This window comes from Drosophila suzukii, chromosome 3 (assembly GCF_043229965.1).
Source record: "Drosophila suzukii chromosome 3, CBGP_Dsuzu_IsoJpt1.0, whole genome shotgun sequence".
NCBI classification, from domain to species: Eukaryota; Metazoa; Arthropoda; class Insecta; order Diptera; family Drosophilidae; genus Drosophila; species Drosophila suzukii.
In genome coordinates this window covers 545,406-560,534 of record NC_092082.1, presented here as the reverse complement: position 1 = coordinate 560,534, position 15,129 = coordinate 545,406, and the positions used below count along the sequence as shown (strand labels likewise).

Below are 15,129 nucleotides of genomic sequence, written 5' to 3'. Positions count from 1 at the left end.
TTTCCTTTTGCCGGCCCAGAGTTTCACTTTCCGCTGCAATTTTCCAGCGTTTAGAGAAAGGTATTCATTACCAAGGGCTCTCGCAGCAAAGTGGAAATGGAAGCGTACTATAAATGGAAATGAGATTGCCAGCGCCCAATTAAATTGCCTTTCTCTCGTGCACCATTTAACTCTGTAAACTCCATCTAACAGACCACATTATCCTCACGGTACCCGCTTCTGATCTTCTCCCGCAGATCTGCTCGCCGCCTGGGAGGATCTGCTCGGCTGGAGCGAGAATGCCTCGGCTGCCCGCAAGTTGCAGCAGGAGATGAGCGTGCTCAAGCACTCGCTGCAGCGACTGGGGGACAAGCCCACTCCGGAGCTCCTGGACACGGAGCCCGCCATCCAAATCGCCGTGGAGGCTCTCAAGGTAAGTGTGGAATCTAAAGGGGCTCTTTTTGACTATTACTAATCCTTGGTTAACCCCCTAGTTGGAGCAGTCCCAGCTGGCCAGCTACAGGACCAACATGCTGCGCCTCAACGCCTCCGTCCACAGCTGGCTTACCAGGCAGGAGAGGCGTCTGCAGAGCGCCTTGGAGGAGCAGGAGCAGCAACAGGAGTCCGAACAACTCAAGCAGGAAGAGAAACCGAAGGAGGAGAAGAAGGACCTGGCCTGCAGCGGAGCAGTGGCCATCACGGTCACCGACAGCAATGGCAACCAAGTGGAGGCTCTGGCCACAGGAGAAGCCTCCACCTCCACGCCAGCCTGGGATGTGCACTCGCTGATGTCCGCGGAGCAGGAGTTCCACAAGCACCTCAAAAACGAAGTGAGCGACATGTACAGCGCCTGGGATGAGGCGGATGCCAGGTGAGTTTACCTCCAAGATCTCTTGCATGGTCACTTCTAACCCAAGGTTTCCCCTAATCCACAGAATCAACACGCAACTGGAGATGCTCACCAACTCGTTGATTGCCTGGCGGCAGTTGGAGTCTGGTCTGAGTGAGTTCCACTTGGCCTTGGGTCAGGATAGGGGCACCCTGAAGGGTCTGGAGGGAGCACTGGACAAGGGGCAAGCCACGCCTGTGGAGCTGGCCCAGAACGTCAAGCTGGTGGCCAAGCTGCTGTCCGAAAAGGTCCATGTCAGCCAGGAGCAGCTTCTGGCCGTGCAACAGCACTTGGATCCCAATCAAATCTACCACATCGCCAAGTTCACGGCCTCGAATGGTTCGCTCTCGGATTCTGGAATCTCCGACGGAGGTGCCACCTCAGATGGTGGACTATCCGAGAGGGAGCGACGCTTGGGTGTTCTTCGACGTCTTGCCAAGCAGTTGGAACTGGCTCTGGCGCCGGGCAGCGAAGCCATGCGTTCTATTGCCGCCCGAATGGAGAGTGCCGAGGCCGAGCTGAAGCACCTGCAGAATACCTGCAGGGATTTGATTGTGCGCACGGCAGCCAGCCACCAGCAGAAGCAGCAGATCCAGCAGAGTCAGGGCCATCCGGTTTCACCCAAGGCCAATGGACAGGTAAAGAAGCAGGCTGGGAAAGGCAACGGAGGGCAACCACAGTCGCCTGGTAAACGCGGAAAAGCAGGAAGAAAGGCGCGTCAGGCAAAGAACGCAGGAGACGATCAACAAGTCGAAGAGGAGCAGAAGCTCAGCCCAGAACAGCAGAAACTTGTACTGAAGCAGCTCAAGAGTCTGGCAAGTGGCGATGGAGGCGACGACCCCTCCGATGATCCCTCGCTGCTATTCAACTTGGAAAGCTCCGAGGAAGATGCCGAGGAAGCGGATCCCACGCAGGCCTCCAAGCGCGGGTGGGCGTGGCGCATCGCGAGGGCGGCTGTGCCCATGCAAGTGGCCCTGTTCACCATCTTCTGCGCCGCCTGTCTGATGCAGCCCAACTGCTGCGACAATCTGAACAACCTGTCCATGAGCTTCACGCCCCAGCTGCGCTATATCCGTGGACCACCTCCGATCTGAGGACAGAAAGCGACTTTAGCCCATTTAGCAGGCCGCTCACATCGTTGTAGGTTACCGTTACGTTATGTTAAGGCATTTAACAGCTGTAACTAGAGTTAACCAGAGAGTTAACCGCCACTTGGCAGAGCTACTCAGCTCGCTATTGGCGCGCGTCTCCCGCGCTCGAGGTTTTATAAGGCAAACAGAGCGCTCTCCTCCGAAAGGTGCGACACCCAGAGGCAGCCCAATTTTATATGTCTAATTTAGGTAGCGAGCGCGAAATGAACGCAATTTATAGTAAGGATATATTTGTTATTTCGGTTAATTTCCTACGAGTTTAGGTTGCAGTTCGATTGAACGCATTGAAGATGTACTTAGGCGATTGAAAAGCCACCTGAAAACTGCCGCATAAGGAGGAACAAACGGGAGGATCAGGATCCCCACCCAGTAAATATTTATACGAATGAGAATGATCAATTGAGAGTCGTTATTGTATACTTTTTTGTTTGAAAAACACTAAAGTGCCTACAAATGCGAACTGTGAACGAGGAGCTATCAAGAGGAGCAGATGACAAAGGATCCGGAGGGGAATCCAAATGAGAGTATCAATCCAAGGCAACGAAGCAAACAGAAGCTAAAAGCCAACCGCACTACGGGAGTTATCGGATGAAGCTCACCAAAACAGAGATTGAGAATCAGAGTTTATATTTTTATACGCAACGCAACTATACACAATCAGTGCGAAGACAACGACTCTTCAGAACCACACACATCATACGTTTTATGTCTATTATATTAATAGGATAAACCTTAAACTTATTTTGCAAGCCGAAAAATTCAACAAAAAAAAGAAACTAGAAATTATCTCTTAGGTTCGTGTTTGGAATTCCTAGACTTAGTTTATGATTTACCCACTCCTGGCAGATGATCGTTGTAATATACTTGTAAGGTTTATATACTTTGTGCGTTTTCAAAACTTTCACTTGGCAGTAAAAACAAATCAGTAAAACATCATTTATACACAACAAAAAAAATAAAAGGAAATGTACTAAAAAGAAAAATCTGTGTTTTATTCCAATTTCAGAATTTTGTAGCATAGTTTTGGGGGCTTTCAGTTTGGATGAAAAATTATTGCATACTTTTCGGCTTCGTTTTTAAATGGCGCTCACTGACAGAAGCTCGCTGTTCGTTTGTGTGGCAGCCATCTTGGAAAAAACAGCTGATCGCCAAGCACTTGCTAAAGCTCTAGTTACTTTCTGCGATTTATGTTCGCCTGGTACTCATTTTGGGAATCGTTGGGTTTACTTTGACTTTTGGGTTGACAGCCATCTTGAGAAAGAACAGCTGATCGGTTAAATATTTGCTAAAATCTTCTTTCTGAGTTTTCTGTTCGCCTGGTACTTTTGATTTGGGAATCGGTGGATTTGCCTTGGTTTTTGGTATGACAGCCATCTTAAAAAGGAACAGCTGTTCGCCAAATACATGCTACAATGTCTGGTTACTTTCTGCGATTTCTGTTCGCCTGGTACTCATTTTGGAAATCGTTGGGTTTACTTTGACTTTTGGGTATGACAGTCATCTTGAGATCAAACAGCTGATCGGCTAAGTTTTGCTTAAATCAGCTTACTATGTTTTATGTTCGCCTGGTACTTTTGATTAAAAAAGTAAGGTAAACCAACAGATTCCTGAATCAAACATACCAGGCGAACAGAAAACGCAGAAAGTAGATTAGAGCCGATCATCTGTTTCCTCAAGATGGCTGTCATACCCAAAAAACCAGGTAAACTCACCGATTCCCGAGTTGGAAGTACCAGGCGAACATAAATCGCAGAAAGTAACTAGAGCTTTAGCAAGTGCTTGGCGATCAGCTGTTTTTTTCAAGATGGCTGCCACACAAACGAAGCCCAAAAGTATGCAATACTTTTTCATCCAAACTGAAAGCCCCCAAAAGTATGCTACAAAATGCTGAAATTGGAATAACAAACATATTTTTCTTTTTAATACATTTCCTTTTATTTTTTTTGTTGTGTATAAATTATGTTTTGCTGTTTTGTTTTTACTGCATTAAAAAACAAATTAAACATAGGGAGTATTACAATAATACATTTTTTATTGTAGATATATTATAGGAATTATGAAATACAATTTTGTTAAAACCGTAATGATATTTTTAAGCCGCAGAACAGAACTCTTCAGGGCCATCGTCTTTATTCGTTGCCATCTTTATAACCATAGGCGTTGGATCTAGAACGAAAAGAAAATAAAAAACGAATTAATTTAAACAAATTTAAATAATAAGTAAGTCTGAGAGGGCATAGGAGCTGGTTAAAGTTATGGATGTAAGCAAATTACAGGAAATACAATATTTAATATAATTTAATATTTAGTAGGCTTGGAATGTCGAATAAATAAAACACAAATGCAATTTATTTTTCGAAAATCTTTTCTCACAGAAGTAACAAAAAATGGTCTAGCCCAGTCAAAAACAAACTAACCCAAAAATCGAGTCTTTATAAAAAAATGCTCTAGGAATCAGCGGAAAAGGGTAACAAATAGGGGCTGACACGGGACCACCTGGACTCCACTGAGAAGGACCTGAAGAAATAAGACTTCGCCATGGCTTTGGCGGACGAGAGCAACTTCGCTTACGTGAAGCAGGTGGCACTGGACTGGCGGGAACTGGTGCGTGAGAAGCGACAGTCCCAGATGCTCTCGCCCACGCTGAGCATGCTGGCGGAGGAGTCGCAACTGCGGATGGCGGAAACCAAGTCCCGGACACAGTCGATGATCCCGGCCGAGAGACGGGACTCTAGCTTCTACCGGCACCGCTTCTCGCTGCAGTCCAAGCCCCTGGAGATTGAGCAGCAGGAGGTGGGTTCCATGGAGCCAGCCCGCATCAAGGTCAGCGAGAATGTCCACCTCTTCATCTACCAGCCCATCCCCGTCTCGCCCTCCGTGAGGGCGTCCATCATACCCTTTTCCCCCAGTGACCAGAGCATCACTTCGACCAAACTGGAGGAGCCCGTTGAAGAGGATGCTCCAGCTGCTAGGGTCGAGCCCGGTGTTTCACCAGATCCCACGTCTCCCTAGAACACCTCTAACTGTTAGCACTTCAGAGCAATAAAACAGACTCGATGAATATGGGTTTATATTATTTGTTGCTTCCAGTTCTCCCAAAAATCTCACAAAATCTAATACCAAAGTTTCTAGACTTTAAAATAATAAGTATAATCTCCTATGGGTGTGATTTTGCAATTAAAAACTGTAATTTTAGTTGTATGTTTTACTACGTATACGGTAAGTTATTTGAACAATCATTTTCAAGGCTTAGTTTGAAATTCTTGAATTGGTTTTCTGGGAAGTTGCATTTATTATTCGTTATATTTGCTACTCCCGTCTAACTTTGATATCCTGTTTGCCATCCATTGAACATCCTCAATCTGTGGAACGTCCGTTGACGTTGATGGATCTTTGCTAAATGAAACGCAGTGCAAAGTTGACCTGAACAAGGAAACACCACCTACAAGTACATAATTCCCAAGATAAAAATAGTATATATATACTTTTGGCCACGCCCCTTAAAGTGCGAGTGGGACAAATATACTATACACATTTCCCCTTTCTTTGGAGACCGGTTACATGTTGCAGAAACATGTTGCAACCAATTTTTAAAAGTCTCTAAAATTGGAGAGTTTCCTAGACAAAAACCACTGTTAAGGTCTCTGTTAAAATTATTTCTATCAGAATTGAAAATTAATTAATTAATAAGGGCTAGTTGTGGTGATAATTAAAATATTGATGCAGGTTTAAGTGTTGACTAACACGTTTTTACTTTGTAATGTGGCAACAACATCGAAATCAATGCATTAATTTTTTAATCGATGTTTCTCGACCTCTAATAGATACATATAAAGGCGAGTGCTTTAAATGACTTTTCAAATGCTTGGAAAAATTATTTGTCCCAACATATTATACATATATATTTCTTGTTGTTCTTATAATCGAGCTTTTTCACGAAATGATTCAGATCTTTATCTTACACCTTTTATCAGATACAGATCAAGTGAGATGAAGGCAGTGCTAAGAAGAGATCCTGAGGAAGAAATTGTCTTACAAGTAACAATCCCAACATTGAATTAAACGTTATGTGTTGTTTGTTTATCCTCGAAGCACAGGTTGGGAGCATGCCTCTTTTGCCCCACCCCTTTAAAGCTGAAATTTATTAAAATTAAAACATTGATACAATTTAATGGGATCCCCAAGTATTTAATATGATTGTCTCCTATTTTCTGGGGATATATGTACAAGAAAGCCTCAACTTTACCTTCAAGTGATCCTCACCCAGTCCCAAGGAACGACAATCGAAGCGTGTCAAGTGCGCGAACAATGAAAACATAATTTTGTTTACGCCTCGAGGGTTAATCCCTCTCAGATAGGAGGGAATCAACCATCACCAGCAGAACCAGAAATGGAATCAGAATCAGAAGGACCAGAACAGAGGGCTCAACAATTATAATAACATGTTTACTTACCAGCAAGGCAAAATGGGCGTGGCCTAGTCCTCGACATCGCGTGCCACAGCGGAAGCCAACTGAAAATTGAATTTACATAATTTTTAGTCGCTTGAAAAATAAGAGGCTGATGATGGTTGAATAGATTACGGCTAAGTAAGGGAATAGTGATGAAAGGTGTCCTCGAAGAGGGAAATGGGGCAATTAGTTATTCAGCTCCGTTCCAGAAGGGGGTGTCAAAAATATAATTGTGTGCAAAGGTATACAAATATAAAAAGGGCGCTTGGAACTCTAGCTTAACAAATAGTTTATGTTCTGAAACTTTAACAATTCACTTGTGCTTCTATTTCTTATAGAATTAAATGCTTTTATATTGGACCCACCTCCCACCTCCCACATAATCTCTTATATTTAGGTATTCTTATTTGATACATATTTTATATATTTAATAAGTACCCTGAAATTACTTTTCTTAGCTATCCTCTTAATTTAAGATTGTTTTCGATTTGGATTATGGAAATGAGTTGACCCGACTGATTGGAGATTGTCAATAAGCTGCACAGGAAGTCGACTGGAGGCAGACAGGGCGACACATTCGCCTCAACCCTTAAGCTATTCATTAAACTTTGTGATTAAACTGACCACAGCTCGAGGGGGTGGAAAGGAGTACGGGGTTCAGGTCCTTATACACCGACTATTCACCCCTGGACCTGCACAGTTTAGTGAACTGAAGTGAGTAAAGCGAGCGTCGCTGACTGCTGACAGGCTCATTAAATGCCGCATTCAGTCGTCCTTCAAACTCCAACCTTCTGTCCTTTTTCCCGCTGGCCACGAGCCAAAGTCAACACATCAAACTGAATGCCCCCCGAAGCCTGAGTTCGCCAACCCGGCTAATTTTCCAAGCTCAACCTTTAAATTCGGCTTTTCCAAGAGGAAAAGAGAGAAAAACACACGAGAAAGACAGTCGACAGAAGCCACATAAATAATACAAGGAAAATTGTGGAAAATTGCCGTAACAATTTATGTTGACATTATCTCGAGACAATTTTTTCCTTTTCTGGATGATTAATTACCGCAAAAAGAAAAGTATTTGAATATGAAAAACGATGCCTGCGATAAGCTGGGCGGGAAACTTTTCCTTATTGCTCCCCAGTCGCCGATAAACTGAAAGGACTTTTAATGAACTAGGCTTTTCATCATCTTCTTAAGGGAGAAAAAGATTTAGGAAAACAAATTCAGGTGATGATTTTATTTGCAAGCGTGTTTATATTAAATCCACTTTGAAACTGTTTGTTTTTATTATAAGTAATATTCACTCTCTATATTATGGCTCTTTTCTTTTCCTTTAAAGGAAATATTCCCTTTGTGGTCCTTTTATTTTCAAGACATTCTAAAAAAGCATAAACCCTTAAAAGTTCCCTTCTCCACCTTCGAACATCTAGAGGATTCACCTTCTTCTGGGCTCCCAATAAAATTCGATTTCTGTTCGGCATCCTGACCCGATGAAGAGGCCATGGAAAAGGTCGTGCCATTAAATGTAACTGCGCTGTAATTTGCATAATTTTCTATTCATTACATAATTCTGTCAATTTCCAATACATTATAATTTGTTAGCGAAACACAGGGGAAGCACGCAGCCCAGGGAAAATATGCAAAGCAGCATCCGAAGAAAAAATGGAACAAATTATATAGAGGGTATTTCTCGTCGCTCCCTCTCTTTGTTGTCGTTCCTCTTATTTGTAATTTGTTTTCGGCTTAAAAAGATTATTTTATGGTGAAAACAACCCGAGGCCAAGTTGTTCAATTTTTTATGCGCAATATGCTGGAATTGAAAGGACACAGAAAACAGGTCACCCAACCGGGGTAGAGAAATTAACACATTTGGCAGGAGAGATTCCCGAGATACGGTGAAAATATGGCCAAGGATCCGGAACAGCCTCGGCAGGGATAAAAGAAACCGCTAACTTATCTAATCCTCAACCGGAACCAACACGAAAATCACGTAGCCATTATAAATGCAAATCAAGTGTCAATATTGCACATTTGAATATTTTTGCCACAAGGATTTTCATTTGGCAAGCGCATGCGAATTTTCCGTGTTTTCTTTTCTTTCGCTTTGCAAATCAGCAAAGCAAACATCTGAGACAAAGAGTGGAAGTAGAAGGCCCAGTGCGAAATCAATTGGAATCCCAAATGTCAACTGAGTGAATTCATCGGGAGTTTCCAGGACATTTGCCAAACATCTGGCCAGGCATACTGATGAGGAGCGGCGGCTCCCAGAACAGATAATGATGGGTTGCAAAATGAAGGGCTCTTAGTTTGTATGATTCGGCTTAGAAAAACCCAAGGATTAAGGCTTTTCAGATTTAGTAACAATATACTTTTATATGGATTATAATGAAAACTGATTTCACAAAACCTACAACGATGAGCGCAGTGTTATAGATTAATTGTGGTTAACAGCACTTTGTATTTGCTTTTCGTTCAGATAAACAAAAGTTAAAGGCAAATTAAAATCGAGAAACTATTAATTTTTTTGACAGTCTGTTATCAATGACTTTGAAAGACACTCGAGAAACGGCCGTAACTAGCTAGTCTTATAAGCAAAGATATCACACTATACGGATAGGAAATCTCAAATTTAATTGTGTTTCATTTCATTACCTATCCAACTTCAAACACCAAATCTTTAAAATATTTTGCACTTCCGTTACATCTCAACCATACCCGTTTTAGGACTCCTTTGCAGGATGCCTTATCGCTTTTAAAAGTGTGAGCATGGTAATCCTACGTGCCGAGTGGCTGTCAACTTTGCCTGCCTTTTGTGGTGGGGACCCTCTTTTCACCCACTTTAACGTTAAAAAACCCCTAGGAACCTGCCTGCTAATTAGCATTTTAAGCTGCGCAAACTTGCAAGTACAGAAAGTTTTCGCCGCAGGCAGGTCGAAAGCCCAGGGGCCAAAGACATGGATACTAGTCCCCCTTCCTCTCCAAAACTAAATAAGTTGTCATGATAATTTGACCTCGGCTCAGAGGCGCCTGCCTCGAAGAAATTACAAATATTTGATGCCCGTAACTTGAGCTTTTGATATTTTCCCAACCTCAGATCGAATCGAATCTCCCCCCACCCGAAATTTGCATTCGTGACTGAAAACAATGCCGAAAAAAAGGAGGTACAAAAAATAAATGCAGAGAGACACGCGAGTCACGCGAATTAAGCAAAAATAAGAAGGAAGATATATGCCTGGGATATTTGAAAAAGGTTTTCCCCAGCAGCTCATAATGCTGTCATATGTGTCTGGCCGAGGGTTTTATTGGGGAGCCTACATTAGCTGACGTCTCCATTGCGGCGGTGAGGGAGTTATCACGAGTATTATTTTGTTTCTCTGACTCAAGCATCTTGGCCTGCTAATGGAAGACAAACATTTTACGGCCAACTGACCTTCTCCCACTCCGATTGCGCATTCTCATTCATTCAATTACATTTTTGCGCACACTCAGCACTAAAGGGACCGCTCATAAAGCGTCAAAATTTCGGCCAAATGAGCAGGCTCCGTCATCTGATGGAAATCCTCCCACTTTGTTGTCCTTCATTAGAAACTGCTCCCCGGGGCATTCGATTCGTCCGAGTCTAAGGCCACACACATGCGTCCCATCCCAGGTCTGAGGTCTGAGTTTCGAGGAGAAGTGTGGACTCCGAGGGACATGCCGTGTCAACGCCATCGAAGTGTTCGGCCTCTATTAAAACTAACAGCTGAACGACCTCCCCACCCACATTTCCACACCCATTTCCATCCATTCAGGAGTCGTCGTCAGCTGAACCGCAGCGTAAACATTGCGGCTGCCTCTGTGGACCTTGGACCTCGCGAGGACTGGAGTCCTTCCCCGAGTCCTTCCTCGCCTGCTGACCACTGCATTTCCCCCGGGGCCAGCACAAACACTTTGCCACGCTCAGCACTCTCCCTCTGTTTTTGGCCACACTTGACTGCCGAGAACGAATCTCATTGAACTGTTCCACTCGATTGTGTGGCAATTCTTAAAGACAGCATACAAAAATGTGACCTCTAAGAAAAGTCAAATCATTTTCATCACGTTTCCGCCATCCAAAGCAAGGATTAACTAATTCCATTTATCATCTTACCAACCTACCAAGTATATGAAGAACTTTTAGCCCAAGCTCTCTAAAAGTTATAACTCTCAAACTCTTTCGCCACTTTTTTCACCCCCGTTTGCATTCCATTCGTCACGCCTGAATTGCACTTTGTAAAAGGATAAAAAAAGTACGAAGCTGAAATTTTTATGATTTTTCTATGCAAATTTTCTTTAGGGGTTTTTTTCCTGGGTAATGTCTCACAGGTGGCTGATTTAATGTTTTCACTGTACTTTTATAATTTTTCCAAAGAGTTGTAATGAGCGAAATCTCAATTACGCAAGCAATAACAAGTAGCAACTCAAAAACGTACCCCTACAAACTTGAATGGGTAAAATTCCATTTCGACTCTTTCTGCTTTCAAAACTTATTTTCCTCATATTTGTACAACATTTCTCAATGCAAATTGAGTTGCAGATAAGGTCTCTGGGAGTCATATAATGTCATATTCTTGGCTAAATTAGAATTAGCCCATTAGGTCGTGGCCCTCGCTTCCACATGAAAAGGGTTTCAGGGGCAGTGGGTGTTGTAATTAAACCATTTGCTGGGGGATAAACAGCCACATAATCTGGCGTGACAACATTTAGCGCACTCTTGAGGTCTGCCACATGTGTAATTATCCTTTGGTTAGAGTCCTTACTTTGAATTTTAGGTGAGAATAAGATTTTTAAGTGTAAAAGTGTAAGTGGCATATTTTAATATACCAAAGGCTCGACCGATTTGTTAGTAAATAGTTAGTAGCTTTAAAAAAAACTATACTTTCCCACCCCCTCAAATTCTTTCACCGCCCTTAATGCCTTGCAAATTGACACTTGGTAAGGTCCCAACTCCCCTGGTCCTTCTGCACCCTCAATTCCTTTGTCCTCTGGAAGGACGACTCGAGTCCATCAGGAAAGTGATGAATGTGCAAGTTCCTGGACGCGCGTTCTGGCCAGCGTCCTGATCTGAGTTCCATCCCGAGCTGGGATGGCATCCGGCGCTAAATTGGATTGCATATCATTACTTTGCACTTGTCTGGCAACAAATTTTCGCACTTTCCCTGGGCCGGAGAACAGCGGGAAAAAAGTTAAGGAAAAGGATAATTTATGCGTCTTGTAGGAAGTCTCTTTGATGGACATTCCTTTCAACTGCTCGGACCAGAGGGTGGAGTTTGAGTATCCTGTATTCTCTGACAGAACACAATTGCTGGACAAATCCAATAAAACAAACTGCAAAGTTGCCCTCATGTGTGTAAGATAATATTTGCTCGACTTTCAGACCTTTGCGAGCAATACAAATCAGCATGGCAAAGCAATTTATTGCCTAACAATGATTAATGTATTTTATGGAACAAAAGCTAGAGCCCTTAATCAAAAGAAAACATTTAATTCTATAGTTACCTTCAGAATACAAAAGTATGCAAGGTGAGTGTTTCTAAAATGTTTTTATTCCTTTGACATCTCACTTGGCATTTTTTGACACTCCTAATTGGCCTTGTCAACAGGTTTTCATAACCCTCAACTTATGCATAACCAGTTGACAGCTGAACAAGATATTTCTGTGACAAGGGGATTTCCCTTTCCTCGCATTCCAAACGTCAAGTTCAAATTCAACTAGAAAATGTGTGTAAATCAAGCTTTAGTTTTGGGAACTTTGAGCTCTTGCCTGTCGGCTTAAAATCCCTCCGAGTTCTCCACCCCACCTTTTGGATTGAATTCCCCTCATTATGCTTTTCCCCCGCACGTACGCACAACTTTGGCTTAATTCGAAATTAAATTTATCATCAATGCAATTAGTGGCCATAAATTAAGGATTCCCATTCGCCAGCGAATACATCTCCCGGCGATTTTCCCTCCTTGGTCACAAGTGTGAATTATGGCCGCAATGCCGCATAACCTTTTCTGCATATCCTGCTGTATCCTCATGTGTGTGTCGTCCTGCGGTCAAATTAAATTATTGTCCTTTTTCATTTCGATACACTTTCGAATTCTCCAGAGAGAGGGAGGAGTGCCGCATCCTCGTCAGCTCCATTAAGCCAATAAAGCATTCGTTTCATTGGATTACGTATGCTGATGTGGGGAATATCCATGGGATCCGGTTACATACACATGCTTTTGGAAAGGACATGGTCAGTGGAGAGTTTACTGCTCCACTCCCCTTATTTTTGGCTCAATTTGTGCTCTGATAAATTGGCCAAACAAGCTCAAAGGAAACCATTCATTCAAAGTACAGAAAGAAATGAAGAAAAATGAGATGAATCAAAATAAAGTGTTTTCAGTTTGGAGAAACATTTTTTGCTAATTTCGGAACTTTGAGTTCAAGAAAATTTATCTTAGAATTCATGAAGGAAACAGGAAAAATTAAGGGAAAGCTAGAGCAACCTTTCAAAATGGGAACCAAAAAACTGAATTTTTATGTTTTATAACTTGAGGTATTGGATGCCGACTTAAACGTGGGCCTCCTCTATAAATTTGGGTTGGGAGCCCAAAACAGCACTACTGGATACCATAACTTGAGTTATTGGATCCCGATTTGGACATGGGATACCTCTATGAATTTGTGGTCAAATTCTCTTATATTCTACATTCAAATTTATCCTTTAAAGGAGGGTCAAAAATTTAATCCATTTTCATGTTCGATTTTTCTGTAATTCCAATGGCTTTCAGTATGGGAACCCAAAACTGCACTTCTAGAATCCATAACTTGAGTTATTGGATCCCGATTTGGACATGGGATACCTCTATGAATTTGTGGTTAAATTCTCTTATATTCTACATTCAAATGTATCCTTTAAAGGAGGGTCAAAAATTTAACCCATTTTCATGTTCGATTTTCCTGTAATGCCAATGGGCTTTCAGTATGGGAACCCAAAACTGCACTTCTAGAATCCATAACTTGAGTTATTGGATCTCGATTTGGACATGGGATACCTCTATGAATTTGTGGTTAAATTCTCTTATATTCTACATTCAAATTTATCCTTTAAAGGAGGGTCAAAAATTTAATCCATTTTCATGTTCGATTTTTCTGTAATTCCAATGGCTTTCAGTATGGGAACCCAAAACTGCACTTCTAGAATCCATAACTTGAGTTATTGGATCCCGATTTGGACATGGGATACCTCTATGAATTTGTGGTTAAATTCTCTTATATTCTACATTCAAATTTATCCTTTAAAGGAGGGTCAAAAATTTAACCCATTTTCATGTTCGATTTTCCTGTAATGCCAATGGGCCTTCAGTATGGGAACCCAAAACTGCACTTCTAGAATCCATAACTTGAGTTATTGGATCCCGATTTGGACATGGGATACCTCTATGAATTTGTGGTTAAATTCTCTTATATTCTACATTCAAATTTATCCTTTAAAGGAGGGTCAAAAATTTAACCCATTTTCATGTTCGATTTTCCTGTAATGCCAATGGGCTTTCAGTATGGGAACCCAAAACTGCACTTCTAGAATCCATAACTTGAGTTATTGGATCCCGATTTGGACATGGGATACCTCTATGAATTTGTGGTTAAATTCTCTTATATTCTATATTCAAATTTATCCTTTAAAGGAGGGTCAAAAATTTAACCCATTTTCATGTTCGATTTTCCTGTAATGCCAATGGGCTTTCAGTATGGGAACCCAAAACTGCACTTCTAGAATCCATAACTTGAGTTATTGGATCTCGATTTGGACATGGGATACCTCTATGAATTTGTGGTTAAATTCTCTTATATTCTACATTCAAATGTATCCTTTAAAGGAGGGTCAAAAATTTAACCCATTTTCATGTTCGATTTTCCTGTAATGCCAATGGGCTTTCAGTATGGGAACCCAAAACTGCACTTCTAGAATCCATAACTTGAGTTATTGGATCCCGATTTGGACATGGGATACCTCTATGAATTTGTGGTTAAATTCTCTTATATTCTACATTCAAATGTATCCTTTAAAGGAGGGTCAAAAATTTAACCCATTTTCATGTTCGATTTTCCTGTAATGGCAATGGGCTTTCAGTATAGGAACCCAAAACTGCACTTCTAGAATCCATAACTTGACTTATGGGATCCCGATTTGGACATGGAATACCTCTATGAATTTGTGGTTAAATTCTCTTATATTCTACATTCAAATGTATCCTTTAAAGGAGGGTCAAAAATTTAACCCATTTTCATGTTCGATTTTCCTGTAATGGCAATGGGCTTTCAGTATGGGAACCCAAAACTGCACTTCTAGAATCCATAACATGAGTTATTGGATCCCGATTTGGACATGGGATACCTCTATGAATTTGTGGTTAAATTCTCTTATATTCTACATTCAAATGTATCCTTTAAAGGAGGGTCAAAAATTTAACCCATTTTCATGTTCGATTTTCCTGTAATGCCAATGGGCTTTCAGTATGGGAACCCAAAACTGCACTTCTAGAATCCACAACTTGAGTTATTGGATCCCGATTTGGACATGGGATACCTCTATGAATTTGTGGTTAAATTCTCTTATATTCTACATTCAAATTTATCCTTTAAAGGAGGGTCAAAAATTTAACCCATTTT

General features: G+C 41.7%; 2 protein-coding genes and 1 long non-coding RNA gene across 9 annotated transcripts in view; 2 read left to right on the top strand and 1 right to left on the bottom strand.

The window, feature by feature from the left end:
* klar (klarsicht) overlaps positions 1–2,899 on the top strand; it is a 118,581-nt gene extending 115,682 nt beyond the window's left edge. For all 7 annotated transcript variants that reach the window (XM_065864044.2, XM_065864045.2, XM_065864043.2 and 4 more), the window contains 3 exons: positions 237–412; positions 474–850; positions 915–2,899. In XM_065864044.2, the coding sequence (XP_065720116.2) occupies positions 237–412; positions 474–850; positions 915–1,962 (1,601 nt within the window). In that variant the 3' untranslated portion in view covers positions 1,963–2,899. The remainder of the gene's footprint in view (positions 1–236; positions 413–473; positions 851–914) is intronic.
* Positions 2,900–4,031: 1,132 nt separating this feature from the next.
* The window catches only part of LOC118877179 (uncharacterized), a 55,078-nt gene continuing 43,980 nt past the window's right edge, over positions 4,032–15,129 (bottom strand). The window contains exons 2-3 of the long non-coding RNA XR_011604475.1: positions 6,474–6,532; positions 4,032–4,185 (exon numbers count right to left, since the gene is read on the bottom strand). This is a non-coding gene — a long non-coding RNA (uncharacterized lncRNA). The remainder of the gene's footprint in view (positions 4,186–6,473; positions 6,533–15,129) is intronic.
* LOC108012806 (uncharacterized) lies at positions 4,332–5,080 on the top strand. The gene has a single exon (XM_017078244.4). It carries the CDS (start codon positions 4,558–4,560, stop codon positions 5,029–5,031), a length of 474 nt encoding a protein of 157 aa, XP_016933733.2. The 5' UTR covers positions 4,332–4,557; the 3' UTR covers positions 5,032–5,080.

Bases quoted from the DNA above. Each gene is read 5' to 3' on its own strand.
- LOC108012806 (XM_017078244.4), top strand. From the start codon at position 4,558: ATGGCTTTGGCGGACGAGAGCAACTTCGCTTACGTGAAGCAGGTGGCA.